General features: G+C 52.8%; 1 protein-coding gene across 2 annotated transcripts; it reads left to right on the top strand.

The window, feature by feature from the left end:
* Positions 1–3,500: 3,500 nt before the first annotated feature.
* On the top strand, positions 3,501–18,514 carry MAP1S (microtubule associated protein 1S). Of its 2 annotated transcripts, none has more exons than XM_019642054.1 (7): positions 3,501–3,638; positions 4,928–5,029; positions 6,413–6,495; positions 7,323–7,463; positions 8,079–10,437; positions 17,233–17,468; positions 18,271–18,514. In XM_019642054.1, exons 1-7 carry the CDS (start codon positions 3,518–3,520, stop codon positions 18,424–18,426), a joined length of 3,198 nt encoding a protein of 1,065 aa, XP_019497599.1. In that variant the 5' UTR covers positions 3,501–3,517; the 3' UTR covers positions 18,427–18,514. The 2 variants fall into 2 exon arrangements, with proteins under 2 accessions (XP_019497599.1, XP_019497598.1); XM_019642053.1 differs by lacking the exon at positions 3,501–3,638 and adding an exon at positions 3,796–4,258.
* The last annotated feature ends 1,309 nt before the right edge of the window (positions 18,515–19,823 follow it).

Here is a 19,823-nt window from a genome sequence, read left to right on the forward strand (position 1 = left end):
GCTTCACTGGCCCAAGTTGGCACCATCATTGCGCTCTTCCTGGGTGAGGCAGATCAGTCGCCGGTCTCTGGACAGCCGCTCACTGCGGCTGCTGGCCGCTCACGCTGCCTGCTGGCTACACACGGTAGCCCATGGCAACCCACAGCCACAGGGGCTGCAGCCTATGCCGTCGCCGGCGACTCACGGCAGCCCAGCTCCAGGTTGAGCTGTTGTTCATCATCTTAGCTGCGGAGGACAGTGTCACTGGCCCTCATATGTGGGATCCAAACGGGGGCCCTCTGGCGTCCCAAGCCAGTTCTTAACCATCGCGCCACTAGGCCGGCCCTCAGGTCATTTTTATCTAACTTTTTCACACAGGCTTTTCAGCACTTCTAAATAGTAAAGTTAGTTAACTGTTTGTCCAATTGGTACAAATTCATAATGAATAATTCCTCTGATATCAAAAAAGGTTAGCAACATTGTTGCAACAAGTTTGTGAACTTAATTGTGAGACCGCGTATTTATCAAAAGATATGCACAAAAAGGCTCTAAACAGCTTTATCACAATAGCCAAAAACTGGAAACAACCCAAATGTCTGCCAACAGGTGAAATGTACAAATAGTGAAAAAATCGTACCCAGTTGTTACAATAAGAAAAAAACACCCAAATATTTTCAAGGATGTGGAGAGATTGGAATCCTCATACACTGCTGGTGGGAATGTAAAATGGTACAGCTGTCATGGAAGCCATGTGGCAGTTCTTCAAAAAGCTAAACATGAAATTACCATATGACCAGCAATTCCACCGCTAGGTATAGACCCAAGAGGCTGGAAAGCTGGTACTCAATAAAAACTTGTACACAAATATTCAGAAAAGCTCTATTCACAATAGCAAAATGGTGGAAACAACCCAAATGTCCACCAATGGATAAATGGATAAATATAATGTGGTCCATCCATACAAAAAAATAAGCTAGTTGTACATGCTACAACATGGATGCACCTTGGAAATACTATGCTGTATGAAGGAAGCTAAATAGAAATCACCATATATTGTATGAAATGTCTAGGACAGGAAAACCCATAGGGCAAGAAAGTAGATGAGGGGTTGCCAGTGGCTGGGGGCAGTGGGAGACAGGGAGTGACTGCTGATGGGGACAGTGCCTCCTTTTAAGGGGATGAAAGTGTTCTGCAGCTAGATAGTAGTGAGGGTCGCACAACATTGTGAATGTACTAAATGTCACTGAATTATATAGTTTAAAATGGTTTAACGGGTAAGTTATATGTTATAGGTACTTTACCATAATATAAAACATTTTTAAATGGTACCTAGGAATATTACATAGCCATGAAAAGGCTCAAACACTTGCCCTTCACCACAATGAAAAGAGCATGAGAAGCCAGATCCAAGAGTAGATACACTATGTGACCCCATTTCTGTGAAACTCAAAACCAGGTAAAATTCACCTACAGTGACAGAGGTCAGGGCAATGGTTGCCTCAAGGGAGGAGAGAAGCAGCTGGAAGGTCCAAGGAACTGCCAGGGCTGTGAATGTCCTAGATCCCAACCTGAGAGCTGTCTGACATTGGTGAACTTGACCAAGCCTAGGTTAAACCTCAACAAAAATGTTAAAAGGGGAAAAAAACTTACCAGGGGAAGAAAATGAGAGCATCCAGCAGTCCTGAGAGCCCAGGCTTCCATTTTCTCTACAAATACCATCACCTGACCCCTCTGGGAACTGATGACCTTGAAACAGGCATGAAGCTGGGCGTGGACAAAGGCAGGAAGGCAAGGACAACAGCAGGAGGGCAATGACCTGTGTTCAGTGCTTGTAATTTCAGAAATGGTCCGCAGGTGCTTCTTTATCTCTGGGGAGATGCTTCCCATACTCCCCATATCAGAGTCCCCAGCCTGGAGACACTCTGGGACAGAAAAACCTCAAGGCTCCAGAACACATCAGAGGCCTATGAGGGCACCCATCCACCCCAATCACAACCCCTGGTAGAGACATACCTTGATACCTCAGAGCCCGTTAGGACCAACTAGAATGAATAACTCATAGCTGTGGGCAGAAGGAAGAGCAGAAACTTGTCAGAAGTTCCTGGGTTCAAGTCCTGACCCAATCAATAAATACACATGAAGGAATAAATGAATGAATAAATGGTGGACCCATGGGCTGTTCACTCCCATCCCACAAGACTTTATCATACAATTCCCAGATGCCCAGCCTTGTCCTGCAAAAGAGCAGGGCCCCAGAGAGTCCTCAGCCTAGTGTGGCCTCCAACAAGCTTCCATCCTTGTGGAAGAGACAGAGCCTAACACAGACACTCCCATTCTCCTGATTAAAACTTTGCTCAGAGTGAAGTTTTAAAAAATCATGAGCAGCCAGGACACATGGAAGGGAGCCAAGGGGGAGGGACTGGAATAGAGGAAGGATGCTAGGGCCAAAAAGAGAGGAAGTGGAGAGCCAGAACGTTAGACAGCTCGTGGCCAGTGACTGTTACATACTCACTAGGGAGGAAGTTGGTCTGAACAAGTCAGATAATGAAGGGCAGAGGAAGGCCAATTCTGTTTTTCAGATCTTTTCATTTGTCTTGATTTCTTTTGCATACCTCCAGAGACGGGGAGCTCACTCCTAAGGGAGACAGCATGGGCATGGGCACCTGTCAAAATGTTTGATGCAACATGTTTTTTCAAGTAGTGACCGCCATAGGTAAAAGAGTTGAGTGAGATTGGGGAGGGAGGGGTACCCATGTGAGCTAGGCAGTCAGTCCTTGTCACAGGCTGGATCTTGAATAAGACCCACCTGAGTTCTAATCTCTGCTCTACCACTTATGGGCCTGGTGCCTTCACGTCTCCAAGCCTAAGTTTTCTCTCCTTTCCTTTGAAATGACCCTGATAACAGCACATCCCTCAGGGGTTCAGGCATGTACTTAATAAGCTAGTGGAACAAAATGCCTGGCACACAGCAGGTGCAGAAGTGTGTTGCCCCACTCCAGGCCCAAAGTGCTCTGGGATGTGTCTCAAACACACAGTACTTTGCTAGCTCTAAAATGTCACAGAAGCATGTACTTCTGCCGCTCTTGTCCCACCACCCACACCTGGCAAACTCCCACACAGCCCTCAATGTCCTAGCTACAAGATACCTTTCTTTTCTCTGTTCAAGCCCTGACGTAGGGAGTTAGGAGCATCTGGGCATGGTTCTGATTGGGCTCACTGTGATGTGATGTGAGGTGAGCTCCCGGAAGGCAGGGATTCTGATTGGCATGTGGTAGGCATGTCAAAGCTTGTTGGATGGATGGATGGATGGTAGATGGTTGGATGGATGGATGGATGGATGATCATTTGGGAGAGGAGCCCAAAGCGGAGACCCAAGGGTCCGCCAACCTCGACCTCGAAAGACTAGGAGGGTGCAGACGACTAGAGGGAGGGGGACTTCCGGGCGGGGTCTTCAGCGTTTCCGGTGCGGCCCCTTTAAAGGGCAGGGGCAGAGGGGGCGGGGCCAGCGGGGCGCTCTTAGCGTCAGGGCGGTGCGAAGATGGCGGCGGCGGTGGCAGAGCCGCGGGTGGCTGAGGCGCCGAGCTCCTTGCTACTCGTGGTGGGAGGCGAGTGCGGGTGCCCAGGGCTGCTGGCCTATGTAGTGGAGGAGCTCGAACGAGGTCAGGCCGGAATGGGGAGCCGGGACGGGGAGCGGAGAGGCGAGGGGTGGGGCGGCCGGGCCAGGAGTGGGGGATGGGGCAGGGGCCTGGAGGGTGGGGCGGCCGTGTTCGGCTGGCGGGGTGGGAGTGGGGGGGACAGTTGAATCCTGGGGGCCGGGGCCGGGACACCGGGTGGAGGATGGCGGGATCCAGGAGGCCAAGGCCGGGCGGCCTGGCCAGTCTGGGTCTAGGCGGCGTGATCCAGGAGCTCGGAGCTCGGCTCCCCTCACCGTTAGGCGCATGGCGCTGGCGGAGGCTGTGGACGTCAGGGCCAGGGCTGGGCTGCTTCCCCCAAACCTTGGTGCAGACCGTGAAGCGGACTCGGCCCAGGCTTTGGGACCCGCGCGATTGGGCAACACGGGCGAGGACTACGCTTTCCCGCCCGCCGGGTCTGCCGAAAGGAGGGCGGGTCGCCTCGATTCCCAGGGTCTTGGCAGCTTGGATGTCCTGGAGGGAGGAGCAGGGATGGGGAGGCCGGGCCTGGAGCCCCAGGGCCCACTTTCCGTGGCACCACAAGGAGCTGCTAATTGGAGTGTGGGCGAGTGAGTGCGGCCTACCCAGGAGATTTGGCACCTGGGGAGGTGAGTCATAGGTGCACCTGCGAGGTTCACTTCACCTGCAGCCAATTGGCACGGTGGGACCGGCTGGCGTGATGCACCTTACACTGTAGTTGGGGGGCATTTATCTCCCCAGTTGGCAGGGCCTGGGGTCCGTCGTTTGTAAAATGGGGGGCAGCACACCTCTTTTCACCCACTTGGGGAATGTTCCCCTGCAGGGCACAAGCAGGGCTGAGCCCTGCTGTCACAGGACTGACGGTTTGGTCAGGGGATAGACCCAAGATGAGTACGGAGATAGAACCAGTTTTTAGCTCAAATGGTGTCATGAGTGCCCAGAAGGATGCGAAGGACGTAGAGGACCTGAAGGGCGGGGAAGCATGGGGAAGGGCTGGACAGTGGGAACAACTGCTGCCAGTCCAGAGGTGGGAATATGCCTAGCAGTCGAGAGGAGCAGTGAGACCCATGGTGGGGTGAGGCAGATCCTGGAGGGGGCCAGATGACCGTTCAGGAGGTGGGGGTTTTCTTGCTGACGTCCTGAATCTTCTCTGTAAAATGCCAAGTTGTGCTTTGGGTTCCTCAGTGCAGCTGCAGTAAGATCCTAGGGACCATTAGGTGGTTCTGAGTTTCCAGCCTGTCACTGCAGGTTGAGGGGAGGGGACTGGTTTCCCACCTTGTTTCCATTACCCCCACCAGGCATCCGGTCCTGGGACATTGACCCTGGCGTCTGCAGCCTGGATGAGCAGCTCAAGGTCTTCGTGTCCCGGCACTCGGCCACCTTTTCCAGCATCGTGAAAGGTGAGGCTGTGGACACCGTGTGCCCCAGCTGCTCCCCTTCTGTGTTCATTGGGCAAGTGTTCTCAATGTGTCTAAACAACAGTAATAACGCACCTGAGGTCTGCCCAGTGCAGAGCAGGGGCAGGATCTGACCCAGTGCTGTCTCAATAGCTCAGAAGGTAGGAACACATGTTTTTGTCCCCATTTGACAGATGAGGCAACTGAGGTGTAGAGAATAGGGAGATCTCCAATGAGGGGCTTTTTGAAGGAGAAGCAGCTGGGGCTGCTGTGTCAGGTGGAGGGAAGGGCCCAGGCAAAGGGACAGGACATTTGGAAAGTGAGGGGCTGCTGGGCGGGCCTGGAGGGTGGAGTATGGGCCTTGTGTGACAGAGACTGTATCCGCTTAGTGGCTGTGACTCCTGCACACAGTCGCGTACATAGCAGGTGCTCAGTACATGGGGAGCTGAGAAAGGATGAAGATCGAGGAGGAATTTGGGATGCCTGGGCCAGCTCCACACAGCCTGGGGTGACCTGGGGTGAACAGAGCAGCTGCTGGGTGGAACTGGGTGTCGCCTGCAGCCTTCCCTACCTCAGCCAGCCCTTTGAGTCACGTCCAGGCTGCTGCAGGAGGGGAAGGAAGTGTCCATCGCCTCATTGTCCAAGCAGTTCCAGGTGGCTTCCTGACCTCTTACAGGATGGGGGCAGGGCTGGAAACCCATCATCAGCCTTGTGTGACCTCCATGGCCACTTCCCCTCTTTGTGCCTTGATTTCCCCACTTGAATTGGGTAATATCTGAGTGTGAGATAAGAAACACATGATAAACTGCTAAAGATTGATTGGTGCTGGAATGTCCTTCCGTCTCCGGCCTGGAACCTGGGGCTCCAAATTCAAAGCACATTTGGCCTCCGAAGGACAGACCAGGCTTGGGATCCTAGTGAACCCTACTCCCCTCTCATGGCCCATAAGGTCTCCCCACCTTCAGCTCCCTCCTGTTGCTCCTCGTTCCAGCACCCCCTGCCACTTCCCAGTTCTCCCACAGTTCTGCCTCAGGGCCCATGTTGTTCCCTCATTGGTCCTCCTTGGGCTCAGACTCCCTGCCTGTAAAATGGGGATGATGATGACATCTCCCACAGGGCTGACAGCCGTGAATTGGGCCCCACAAGCGGTGGTGGCCCTGTTGTCACCGCTGTTTCCAGTGCGAGCTTCCTGTTCTTGCCTCACCCTGACCTGTGGCATTACCACATGGGCCGGCTCTGCCTGGCTGGGGTTCCCAGGAAACAGACCCCAGAGGGGCTTGTGGCTGCCTGGGGTCACATAGGGAGGAAGGGTTCAACCCCAGGACAGCCTGACCCCACCGCGCACATAACCTAGTCCCAAACTCACAGGGTCTGATTCCCCCACAGGCCAGCGTAGCCTGCACCACCATGGAGATACCCTGGACACCCTGGTCCTCCTGAATCCATCAGACAAGTCCCTGTGTGATGAGGTAGGAACCAGTCAGCTCCTGAGGGAGTGAGCTGCAGGGATCTGCGCATACCCCACCATCCTGATCTCTGTCCCTGACTTCCAGCCTGAAAATCCTCTTCTGGGCACCCAGCAGCAGCAGCACCCCCTCCTCCAGGAAGCCTCCCCACCCCCCATGGCTCCAGCCTCAATTTATTCCTTCCTCAGGGGTGATGATGAGAGCAGGTAGGATCAGAAAGTGTGGAGTGTGGGAGGAAAGAGTGGGATATGGAAGGTCTGGAGGTGGGAAGGCAGGACCCAACTGATTGCATTTTATGCATTACCTCTGTCTGGGCCCCATTTGTCTGAATTGACTTCGTAATACTTCTAGCTCGGGATGTCTGCATCCTTCTTCCAATTTGTATGAGAAAAATGAACAAGATAAGAGCCCCAGGGCACCCTCTAGAGACCCTTATACAGGTTAATTCCGCTAATCAAAAATGCTCTCAAGGGTCTCAGATAGAGACAGCCAGACTCAGATACTCTCTTCCCCCGGCATTGGCGACCATAGGAAGAGGTGGACTTGAGGGAGCCCTGAAACTGTATGGAGGGCTTCCAGGAGGAGGGGGCACTGGAGCCAGCCTTTATAGGATAAACAGGAATTGGGGAGGAGGGAGATGTGGGAAACAGGGCCCAGCAGGAGGCCTGTAGGCTATCTTCCCAGCTTCTGGTCAAACACTGGCCTGGCTGCGGGGTAGGGACATGAGTGGGGTGGTTATCTGTAGATTTGGTGTTTGGGGCCACCCCAAAGGGGGTGCTGGCTATGTCAGTGTACAGAATGGGGCCTTTAACAGTCCCCTCCTCCCTCAGCTCCGGAACCTTCTATTGGACCCTGCCCCTCATAAGCTACTGGTGCTGGCCGGGCCCTGCTTGGAGGAAACAGGGGAGCTGCTGCTTCAGACGGGGGGCTTCTCCCCCTGCCACTTCCTCCAGGTCCTGGGGGACAAAGAGGTAAGCCGCCCCCTCCCCATCCTGCTTCCCTGGCTCTGATGACGTGCTGTCCCCTTGAGCCCGTCCCCTGCTGCTCTGTGAAAAGGTGGTGGTGACACATGTTCCTCCTGTTGTCAGGGCCCAGTCCCATCGTCCACTATAGTGTGTGGTTCAAGGCTGGGCCTGTGGATCAGCAGACACCCCAGAGGCCTCAAGTGGCACACCAGATTCTAGGTCCCAGTTGGGATGGAGTTAGACAGCGATCCTTCTGGAGCCCTTAGTCAGGATAGGGCAGATAAGTAAAAGAACTTTGGAAACCACGTGTTCGGGTTGCAGTGAGCAATGTAATCATGGTTAGAGAAGATCCAGTAATGGGACTGGGAAGACTTCCCTAGAGGGAGGTGTGCTCTAAGAGGAGGGAATAGCAAGCCCCCTGGGGCAGGAAGAGTGAGAGAAGGAGGGAGGGAGAGAGCAGGTGAGGCAGGATCCGGGGAGGGCTGAGTTTCTGTCCTAAAGGTGACAAGGGACCGTCCCAGCCACAGGAGGCAAGACAAGGGGTGTCCTTACCCAGTTTTCCCAAGAAGCTGGGTGTTGCCTGGCTCTAGGTGGCCCCTTAACCATTTTCCCTTTCTGCAGATCCGGGATCTCCTGGCTTCTGCATCCCCACCTACAGACCCACGCAAGCTCACCATCACCTGTCCAACTTTCGGTGACTGGGCCCAACTGGCACCTGAAGTACCTGGCCTCCAGGACAGGCTCCAGCTGCGGCTGAACCCGCCAGTGCAGCGGCCAGCCTCTGAGGGCTTGCGTGAGTTCCTGGAGTATGTGGCCGAGTCGCTGGAGCTGCCATCCCCCTTTGAGCTGCTTGAGCCACCAGCATCTGTGGGCTTCCTCAGGCTTGCCCGGCCCTGCTGCTACATCTTCCCTGGCGGCCTTGGAGATGCCGCCTTCTTTGCTGTCAATGGCTTCACCATGCTGGTCAACGGCGGCTCGAACCCCAAGTCGACCTTCTGGAAGCTGGTGCGGCACCTGGACCGGGTGGACGCCATGCTTGTGACACATGCTGGCGCCGACAGCCTCCCAGGTCTCAACAGCCTGCTGCGGCGCAAGCTGGCAGAGCTTGAGGAGGCAGCGGCCGGTGGGGGCTCCGGGGATGACAGGCTGCGCAGGCTCGTCTCACCCAGCCTGGGCGTTGTATTCCTCAATGCCCATGAGGCCGCCTCACGTCTGGTGCGTGGCGAGGATGAGGCAGAGCTGGCCCGGAGCCTCCTGGCTCGGCTGGGCATTACGCCCCTGCCCCTGAGCCGAGGGCTGCTGCCGGCCGAGCCCACTGTACTCTTCCAGAAGATGGGTGTTGGCCGCCTGGACATGTATGTGCTGCACCCGCCCTCGACTGGTGTCGAGTCCATGCTGGCCTCCGTGTGCGCCTTGCTGGTATGGCACCCTGCGGGCCCCACTGAGAAGGTGGTGCGTGTGCTTTTCCCTGGTTGTACACCACCTGCCCGTCTCTTGGATGGCCTGGTCCGCCTGCAGCACTTGGGGTTCTTGCGGGAGCCCGTGGTGACCCCCCAAGATCTGGCAGGGCCTTGGCGTGCCGAGAGCAAGGAAAGCGTGGGCTCCCGGAACAGCTCGAGGAGAGAGGGCCGGACTACAGTGCCTGCCAGGCCTGCCCAGGAGCGCCCTGTGGTGGCCCGGAAGGAGCCGCCACGGGCTGAGGCCCCTCGCAGGGCTGAGAAAGAAGTTAGGCCCCCTCGAGAGGTGAAGAAAGACCCCAAGTTGAACATGTCTCAGACCCAGCCCCGGGAGATGCGCCGGGCGGCCTCCGCTGTGGTTAGTGGCAAGAAGGCAGGTGCCCAGGCGGCTCCCAAGCCCCGAAGAGCACCCACCACTCCCCGCCTGGGTGTCCCATTGGCGGAGAATGGGCCCCATAACCTCCCCAGCTTCCGGTGCAAAGAAGCCAGCCCCCCCATGGAGGCCTGCAGATCCCCAGCCCCCCAGCTGGTGGCCACACCCAGCCAGGAGAGCAGCCTGGAGCTGGGGCTGAGCCCCACCAGGGAGGACAGTGGCAGTCTGGAGGAGAAGAAGCGGGAGCAGCTGGTGTCCACTGGCACTCCCCCACTGCGCAGCACCCCCTCGCCTACTGGAGCCTGCCAAGGCTTGGCCGAGGGCAGCAGGCAGCTGTCACTGAGCCCACTGAGGGGCGGGGAGCCTGGGCCTGATGCCTCCCCCACGGTGACCACACCCTCACTGCCAGCTGAGGTGGGCTCCCCGCATTCCACAGAGGTGGATGAGTCCCTGTCGGTCTCCTTTGAGCAGGTGCTACCACCTCCCTCTGCCCCCATGAGTGAGGCTGGGCTGAGTCTCCCACTTCGAGGCCCCCGGGTGCGGCGCTCAGCCTCCCCGCATGATGTGGACTTGTGCCTGGTGTCGCCTTGTGAGTTTGAACACCGCAAGGCCGTGCCCATGGCACCAGCCCCTGCATCCCCCGGCAGCTCCAATGACAGCAGCGCCCGGTCCCAGGAACAGGCGAGCGCTCTGGGGGCCGAGGAGACACCACCCACATCTGTCAGCGAGTCCCTTCCCACACTGTCTGACTCGGATCCCCTGCCTGCCGCCCCTGGCACTGCGGACTCAGATGAGGACACGGAGGGCTTTGGGGTTCCTCGCCGTCACCCACTGCCCGACCCTCTCAAGGTTCCCCCACCACTGCCCACTCCGCCTGGCATCTGCATGGTTGACCCTGAGCTGCTGCCCCCAGGACAGGCCCGGCTGACAGAGGGCCTCAGTCGTACCCGGAAGTCCCTGGCCCGCCCCACTTCCGGCACTGCTGCCCCCAAAGCCACTCCAGTGACCGCTGCCAAGACCAAGGGGCTGGCTGGCGGGGACCGGACCAGTCGGCCACTCAGCACCCGAAGTGAGCCCAGTGACAAGGGAGGTCGGGCACCCCTGTCCAGAAAGTCCTCAGTCCCCAAGACAACTACTCGGGGCCCATCTGGTAAGTAAGTACCTGGGGGCTGGAATTCTGCAGTGGGCTACCAGCCCAAGTCTTCCTGTCCCTAATGCTGTGTAGCTTCAGTCACACCTGCCACCCTCTCTGGGTCTCAGTTTCTCCTATAAAATGGAAGCTTTGGCCTCACTTTTAAGCACTTGCAATTCCAAGTTGCTCAAGCAGTGCTATCAACAGAAGCATACAGTGAGCACATTTGTCATGGTGGATTTGCAAGTAGCCACAGTAAATGGAAAGAAACAGGTGAAGTTAATAGTGTCTTTTATGTAACTGGCAAAGCTCATAAGAGCAGGCCCTGGTTGATGACTGGCTAGAAGGACCCAGCATATAGTGAGTGATATTTTTTGCTTCGATGTATGAGAACAAAAGGACATAGAACAGGATCAGAGAAAAGGCACGGGGTGGTGGGGCAACACAGGATGGGGGACACAACATCCCCAGGGAACCAGTGGAGTCACATACCATGTACTTAATTCCTGAGCAACAAGCTGTGATAACACAGGAGCAGTGGCCTCTACTGGGGAGGCCCATTAGAGACTCATTGCAAGGTTTCTGTTGGGGCTGGTCACATTGGCACCTCTGCCTGGCTCGTACCATAGTTCCAGACTCCTCAGAAAGGGGAAAGTGGTTTCAGCCTAAGCCACATTGCTGTATGGATGGTGGAGTCTTGGAGAGCCACTTTTATTGTGGGAACGCTTCTGAAATCTGTTTCCAAATGTCAGCCCCAGAACAGTGCTCTGGGGGCTAAGGAGACACCACCCACATCTGTCAGAGTCCCTGCCCACACTGACTCGGATTGCCTGTCTGCCACCCCTGGCCATCCTACGAACGGCTGTCTGGGGCTGCTTTGCTAACCTTTTTGTCCAGTTTTCCTTAATTGTGATGAAATTTACCACCTTAGCCATTTTTTTTTTTTAAGATTTTATTGGGAAATTGGGGGAGGGAACAGCGTTGTGGAATTGGGGAAGGGGAACACACAAGTTGCTGTCCTTTTGTTCCTCAGTCCAGTATTGGAGGACGCTGCTCCACTGGCCCATGTTGGTATTGTGATCATTGCACTCTTCCCGGCTGAGGCAGATCAATCGCAGGCCACTGGACGGCCGCTCACGGCAGCTCACACTGGCTGCCGGCCACTCACAGTAGCTCACAGGAGCCCACTGCAGCCTACACCATCACCGGCGACTCACGGCAGCCCAGCCCCAGGTCAAGCTGCCATTAACCATCTCAGCTGTAGAGGGCGCAACGTCACTGGCCCATATGGCATCCAAACCAGGGCCCTGCCGCTCAGAGCTCACGCTCCCAAGCCAACTCTTAACCAACGAGCCACTTGGCCTGCCCTTTTTTTTTTTTTTTAGCTGAGCCATCCTGCCTCCTGTTGGCAGCTCAGTGGCAGCTCAACTCGGGCTGGGAATCGAACCGCTGTTGCTCAGAGCTCAAACTCTTGAGCTAGCTCTTACCCAACTTAGCCACTCAGCCAGCCCCCCTAAGTCATTTTTAAGTGTCCAGTTCAGTGGCATTAAGCACATTCACATTGTTGTACAACCATCACCACCATCCAGAATTCCTTTCGTCTTGCAAAACTGAAAGCTGTCCCCATTAAACACTAACTCCCTATCCCCCTCCCCCAGCCGCTTGCATCCTCCCTTCTATTTTCTGTCTCTATGAATCTGACTCCTCTAGGGATCTCACATAAGTGGGGTCAGACATTATTTTGTCCTTTTGGTGACTGGCTTATTTCACTTGGCATACTGTCCTCCCTCATGGTTCATCCATGTTGTAGCAGATGTCAGAATTTCCTTTTTAAGGCTGAATAATATTCCATTGTATGGACCACATTTTGTTTATTCATCCATTCAAGGACACCTGGGTTGCCTCCACCTTTTGGCTGCTGTAAATAATACCGCCTTGAACATCTCTTCAAGACCCTGCTTTCAATTCTTTCAATAAATACACAGGTGGAATTGCTGGATCATGTGGAAATTCTTATTTAATTTTTTGAGGCACCTCCATACTGTTTTCCACAGCAACTGTCGTGTTGTACACATTCCCACCAACAGTGCACAAGGGTTCCAGTTTTTCCACATCATCACCAACACTTATTTTCTGGGGTTTTTTTATAGTAGCCATCCTGATGGGTATGAAGTGGATCTTGTGGTTTTGAATTGCATTTCCCTGATGATTAGTGATGTTGAGATTTTTTCATCTGCTTGTTGGCTGTTTATGTCATCTTTGGAGAAATGTCTACTTAAATCATTTTTTAATTGGATAGTTTGTCTTTTGATGTTAGGTTGTGAGAGTTCTCTATTCTGGATATGACTCCCTTATCAGATACATGATTTGCAATAATTTCTTCCATTCTGTGGGTTGCTTTTTTACTCTGTTGATAATGTCCTTTGATGCACAAAAGTTTTTACTTTTTTTAAACATAAAGTCCAGTTTGTCGTTTTTCTTTTATTCCCTGTGGTTTTTGGTGTCATATCCAAGAAATCATTGCCAAATCTATTGTCATGAACTTTTGCCTTATGTTTTCTTCTAAGAGTTTTATAGTTTTAGCTCTTAACATTTTGCTCTTTGGGCTAACTTAACTCAATTTTGAGTTAATTTTTTAATATGGTGCTAAATAAGAGTTCAGCTTCATTCTTTTGCATGTGGATATCCAGGTTTCCCAACATGATTTGTTGAAAAGACTGTCCTTTTCAACAAATGATGGCATTGAATGGTCTTAGCACCTTTATCAAAAACGATTTTAATATACATGTGAGGGTTTATTTCTGTGCTCTTTATTCCATTGATCACTTTTGATCTTACTATTTTGAGTCTTGTCTCTGTTTTTCTTTATCTAGCTAAAGATTTGTCAATTTTGTTAATCTTTTCAAAGAATCAACTTTGGGTTTAATTGCTTTTCTTCTGTGTTGTTTTCCTATTCTCTATTTTATTGATCTCTGCTCTAATTTTTTTTTTTTAATTTTATTGGGGAATTGGGGGAGGGGAACATCGTTGGGGAATCAGGGAAGGGAAACAGACAAGTTGCTGTCCTTGTGTTCTTCAGTCTAGTTGTGGAGGATGTTGCTTCACTGGCCCATGTTGGTATTATCATTGCGCTCTTCCCAGGTGAGGCAGTCGCTCGCTGGCCATTGGACAGCCATTCTCAGCGGCTCACGCCGGCTGCCAGCCGCTTACACCAGCTGTCAGCCACTCATGGTAGTTATGGCAGCCCACTGCAACCCCACTGCAGCCTACATCATCGCCCGCAACTCATGGCAGCCCAGCTCCAGGTTGAGCTGTTGTTCACCATCTTAGCTGTAGAGGGCGCAGCATCACTGGCCCTCATGTGGGATCTGAACCAGGGCTCTGCTGCTTGGAGCTGGAGTCCCAAGCCAGCTCTTAACCAGCATGCCACTCAGCCGGCCGTGTGCTCTAATCTTTTTTCTTTTCTTTTGCTAGCTTTAGATTTACTTTTCTTTTTCCAGTTCCTTAAGGAAGGTGTGCAGTTAGGTTGTTAATTTGAGATATTCTTTTTTAAGGTAAGCTTTTAAAATATGTTTGTAACTACAGACTTCCCCTTTAGCACTGCTTTCTCTCAGATTCTGTCTTAGCTTTTAACATTTTGATTATAATGTGGGTCTCTGGATTCATCCTACTTGTACTTCATTAAGCTTCTTGGATGTTTATATTCATGTCTTTCATCAAATATGGGAAATCTGGGGCTATTATTTCTTTAAATACTCTTTCTGCCCCTTTCTGTCTTCTCTTCCTGGGAATCCCACAATATGTATGTTAGTGGTGTCCAACAGATTTCTTAGATTCTGTTCACTTTTAATCTTTTTTCTTTCTGTCCTCAGACTCAGTATTATTTCCATTGTCCTGTCATCAATTTCACTGATTCTTCTGCCTGTTCAAATCTTGAACTAAATCCCTCTAGTAAATTTTTTTTTTAATTATTGTATTTTTTCAGCTGCAGAATTTCTCTCTGGTTTGTTTTTGTTTTCTGTCTCCTTATTGGTTTTCTATCTTGTTCATACATTGTTTTCTTGATTTTCTCCATGTCTTCCTTTAGTTCTTTGAGGATCTTTCAGACAGTTGTTTTAAAATCTTTGTAAGTCTACTGTTTGGTCTTTGTCAGAGAAGGTTTTTGTTGATTTATTGTTTTTCCTTTGAATGATCAATACTTTCCTGTTTATGTGCCTTGTGATTTTTAAAAAACTGGACATTTTAATGTAATAATGTGGTAACTCTGGAGATCCAAATATCCCCTTTCCTCAAGGTTTACTGTGGCATATTTTTGTTTGTTTAATTATGGTGGGCTGGCTTTATGCCAGAGATGGGTCTGAGGTGTAAACATAAGGTGTTCTCCATCTTTTCTCAGCTCTTTTCTAAGTTCCTTTGTATATGTAGTTGCTTTTGAATATCCTGGTCCTTAAATATTTGGCTCCCAGAAGGGGAGAAAAAAAAAAAAAGAAAGTCCTTTAAATTCCATTAAGTCCCTTCAACTTGAGGGAGCGGATACAGTTGTCCTCCAAATGGGGAGAGGGATTCCTGGTGCTTCTTACTGCCCCATCCTCCCAGAATTCCCCTGCTGTGTTAACTGCTTGCTGCATACTACTATATCAAGATACTTGAACCTGATCAACATAAAAAAAAGGACTAGATCTCCTTCTCTTTTCCACCCTAAGTTTTGAGAGCCTGGCACATTTTTGACAATCCCAGCTCGCGTTGGCTCACACTTCGCCATGTTGCAGTGCTTGGTGGCCACTGCATTGAATAGCGCAGGCCTAGAATTCCCTACTGAGGGCTGGCAAGAAAGCAGTGACAACGACAACAGTAATAGTAATTGTAGCTCATGTTTACTGAGCAATTACTTGTGGGCTGGGTCCTGTTCCAGGTGCCCAGGATAGTCCTGCCCTCCAGGAGCTGTGGGTGTCTCTGGCTTCTCTCCCCACATGGCCTGCCCTTGGCTCCTGGCCACCCTGGTCTCTCGATTCTCTTTGAGCCTCAGTGCCCACCTGAACTACCACCTCTTATCTTTCTTGGACAGGTTCCAAGGGAGGCACCTGATGGGCCCCTGTGACCTTTAGCAGGTCAGGGGTTCCCAGCACAGTGGCAGAGAGAGGGTGGTCCCCCAGTGCTCTTGTGAAAGGCTGGCACCTGGAGGCTGGGGTCATCTGAGGCTCTGTCTGCCAGGGAGTTTGGCCTCTTTGCAGAAGCCACAGTTTTGGCTATTCAGGGTTCCGACCCTCCGTGCTATGTCAGCAAACTCTTTTATGTTTGTTTTGGTTTTTTTTAGCTGAGCCATCCTGCTACCTGTTGGCAGCTCAGCGGCTGCTCAGCTCGGGCTGGACTCGAACCGCTGTTGCTCAGAGCTCAAACTCTTGAGCGAGCTCTTAACCAACTGAGCCACTCGGCCGGCCCCAGCAAACTCTTTTAAAGGGCCAGAGGGTAAACTTTTCCGCTTTGTAGGCTGGACCGTCTCTGTCCCAAACTCAACTTGGCCTTTGTAGCACAAAAACACCTCAGTAAGTAACTGAATGGTTATTCCAATAAAACTCTTTACAAAAGCAGGCAGTTGCATATTTGCCCATGGGTCATAGCTTACCAGCCCCCCTTCTACCCCTGTCCTCATGCCCATGGTTCCCCTTGTCTTCTCCTTTCCCTTCCACCTCTGCCACTTCTGTCTCCCTTGCGCTTTCCATAGCCACAGTAGCTTTCTCTTCCTGAGGCTCCTCACCACCAGGGTCCCCAGTTTCAAGTGAGGGAACACCCAAATGAATTAAACTAGGGCATTCTGCAAATGCCCCCGCAGCCCTCTGGACCCGCAGCCCTCTGGGCCCACACCCTGAGCTGGGCAACGTTGATGGTCATAAAACATCAGGCATCTGGCAGGTTTCCTGTGTCTAAGACCTCCGTGAAGCAATTATGAGTTGACTCACCTTGGAATGGCGGCCTTGTCCCCCTTGCACAGGCTCTGGGTTCAGGGTCGTGTATGAGGCCTCAAGTGCAGCTGTCCCAGCTCCATCCAGGCCACACCATCCCTCCACACTATCCCTCCCACACCAGCTCTGGCTCTCCATTGCCCTTGTAGGTAGGGATTTTTGTCTGTCTTGGTCACTGCCATGTCCCCAGGGCCTGGTGCCCAGGAAGGCACAATAACCATCCCTTGAGTAATTGAACAGATGGACGCTGCAATAGCAGCAGAGCATGCCAAGCACCAGCTGCTTTCAGGACTCAAGTGTCAAAAACCCCTTCTTCCAGGAAGACCTCCATGATTGCCTCCTCCCCTGGCCCTGAAGATCTCTGTGACCAGAGACTGGCCAGGGAGGGTCTAGGCATGAGGAGGCAGCCAGGGGTATTTGCAGAGTTCAGTAAATAACTGTCCATGCCAGGGAGGTTTGTCAACCAATCATTCAGCAGTGAGACCAGGGCAGCCGGCTGGCTCAGTTGGTTAGAGCGTGTGCTCTTAACAACAAGGTGGCCAGTTCAGTTCCCGCGTGGGATGGTGGGCTGGGACCCCCGCAACTAGAGTGAAAACGGTGACTGGATTTGGAGCTGAGTTGCACCCTCCACAACTAGATTGAAGGACAATGACTTGACTTGGAGCTGATGGGTCCTGGAAAAACACTGTTACCCAATTTAAAAAAAAACAACAAAAAACAGACCAGGCTTCATGCTGAGAAGGGAGCCACTCAGAGAGGTGCAGGTAGAGCTGGGAGCCTCATCCCAGGCCCTGAGTCTCAGCCTCTTCCCAGTCCTGGAGTTCACGACTAATCCTGTCTCTCTTACCCATAGGGTCAGCTGGCAGCCGAACAGGTGGGTTGGAGGCCTCACATGGCTCCCCTGTCTACCTTGACCTGGCCTACCTGCCCAGTGGGGGCAGTGCCTGCCTGGTGGATGAGGAGTTCTTCCGGCGGGTGCGTTCACTCTGCTACGTCATCAGCGGCCAGGGCCAGCACAAGGAAGAGGGCATGCGGGCTGTCCTGGATGCGCTGCTGGCTGGCAAGCAGCAATGGGACCGTGACCTCCAGGTATGTGACCACCCCAGGGCCTCAGACAGTCTTGGCACAGGATGGGGTCAGCGCCTCCTGGTTGAACTCACACAAAGGAGGGAATGGGTCTCAGCTGTACTTCCAAGGCCACAAGGAAAGGAGGGCGAATGCAGGAATCCCCCCAGTTCGCAGGAACCTCTTCCTGTCATGTCCATTTCCTCGTCCATTTGTTGCAGCCTGGGCAAGGATGCAGGGTGGGGCTAATTTGTTCACCTTCCCTGACCCCTGGCTCTTAACTGCCCTGCTGTCATGTGAATTGTCCAGGAGGAACAAGTGGGGCGTGTGGCATCTACACAGTTGAGAAAGAGGGCTGGGCTTGTCCCCAAGGAAGTCTTGAAACAGAGCCTTGAAGGGTGAGGCGTTTGGGTATAGGGAGGAGCTTCTAGGTACCTGGCTGCCCACTCAATATGTGAGCCTGCCACCCCTACCTTGCACACAGCTTACAAAGCATCTGAGAGGGAGAGTCTGGGCACGGGGCACAGCATGGGCAAAGGCCTGGAGGTGGTAACGAGCCTGGTGTGTCCAAGGAGCTCAGGGGAAGCCTAAGTGAGCCAAGAGTGGGAGGTATGGAGAGGGATTCAGAGCTGAGGCCTGGTCTCCTGGGTTGTAAGAGGGTCCTTTGGGTGCTGTGGGGAACAGAAAGGGACTTCAGGGACAGGCTGGCTGCTGGCTGCAGACTTCCAAGTGAGAGAGAAGGTAGATAGAGCACACATGAACCTCGGCTGCCTAGCGGCTGAGCCAGGAGGGCACCCCTCACACTGTCCATCTGTCTCACCTGCAGGTGACCCTGATCCCCACTTTCGACTCAGTGGCCATGCACGAGTGGTACGAAGAGACGCATGCTCAGCACCAGGCGCTGGGCATCACGGTGCTGGGCAGTAACAGCACGGTATCCATGCAGGACGAGGCCTTCCCTGCCTGCAAGGTGGAGTTCTAGCCCTGCCCTACCTCACCCCATCCCTCGGCCCAGATCTACCCCTGTACTGAGAATCACTGCATTAGAAATAAACCAAGTGCTCCACTGAGCTGTGGCCTCGGTTCCTTCCGCTGACAGGAGACTTGGCGGCACTCGGGACAGTCATCTCCACTGTGTGGGCCCCAGGTCAGGCACGCTCTGGCCTCCATGACACAGATGGGAAAGCCCAGGTCCAGGAGAAGGCATGCTTCTCTAGCAGTGATCGCTGGCAGTGGCCCTTGGACCTCCAGCCCACCCTGGCCACTAGGAGGGGCCCATTTTACAGACAGGGAAGGCAGCTGCTGGACCCTTCCATACAGACTGGTCAGTGGCTGAGGTGAGATTTAAACGCCAGTCTCTGCTCCAAAGCCATAAAACAAGCTGCCCTCTGTTCCTGGAGAAAATCGGTATTTGTGTCAGGAGAGTCACAGCTACAGGAAGATCTTACAAGAGGAATCTGAAACCCAAATGTTACAAACAGCAGTTTCCTGATGAGCCCCTGCCGTGATCCTGCACATACAGAAACTCCTAGATAAAATTTTAGATAAGACGTTATCTGTACTGTGTTGAATGGTTACCCCAAAAAATGTCCAAGTCCTGACCCCCAATACCTGTAAATGTGACTGGATGTAGAAAAAGGGCCTTTGCATATGTAATTAAGTGAAGGATCTCGAGATCATCTTAGAGTGGCTCTAAATCCAATGACAGTGTCCTTATAAGGGATAGAAGGGGAGACACAGGCCCACAGGAGAAGGCTGTGTGAAGACGGGGGCAGAGATTGGAGTGATGTGGCTGTTAGCTGAGGAACACCAGAGCCCCCAGAAGCTGGAAGTCTCCCTTAGAACCTCTTGAAGGAACCAACCCTACCCATACCTGTTGTGTTAAGCCCCCCAGTTTATCATAATTTGTGATGTCAGCCCCAGGACACACACACACCATCAGATATCCTGAGGTGGTCAGCACAGTGGTCAGCACTGCTCACCTCCCTGGACACAGTGGCCTGAATCACTGTGTGGCTGTGTAGGATTTTGTGGTACAAATTCCTTCCTTTGGCTGTCAGTCAATGATTTAGCTAGTTCAGGCTGCTATAACAATACCACAGATCAGGCAGCCTAGACAACAGACACTTACTCTCAAGGTTCTGGAGGCCAGCATGGTGAGGTTCTGGTGTGGGCCTCTTCCTGGCTTGTACACAGCTGCCTTCTTACTGTGTCCTCACATGGCGGGGGAGAGAGAGCAAGTTCTGAGTCCCTTAGAAAGACACTAATGCCGTCATGAGGGCTCTATGGTCATGAACTCATCGAACCCTAATGACCTCCCAAAGGCCCTACCTCCTAACATCATTTGGGCTTCAACATAGGAATTTGGGTGGGAGGCAC

The sequence above is a fragment of the Hipposideros armiger genome, unplaced genomic scaffold, assembly GCF_001890085.2.
Source record: "Hipposideros armiger isolate ML-2016 unplaced genomic scaffold, ASM189008v1 scaffold_64, whole genome shotgun sequence".
In the NCBI taxonomy this organism is placed as follows: domain Eukaryota; kingdom Metazoa; phylum Chordata; class Mammalia; order Chiroptera; family Hipposideridae; genus Hipposideros; species Hipposideros armiger.

What these genes read in the sequence shown, in the direction of transcription:
- MAP1S (XM_019642053.1), top strand. Translation starts at nt 3,817, where the DNA reads ATGGCGGGATCCAGGAGGCCAAGGCCGGGCGGCCTGGCCAGTCTGGGT. An exon ending in AACTACTCGGGGCCCATCTG is followed by an intron (nt 10,438 to 17,232) that starts GTAAGTAAGTAC and finishes TCTTACCCATAG; the next exon opens with GGTCAGCTGGCAGCCGAACA. An exon ending in AATGGGACCGTGACCTCCAG is followed by an intron (nt 17,469 to 18,270) that starts GTATGTGACCAC and finishes TCTCACCTGCAG; the next exon opens with GTGACCCTGATCCCCACTTT.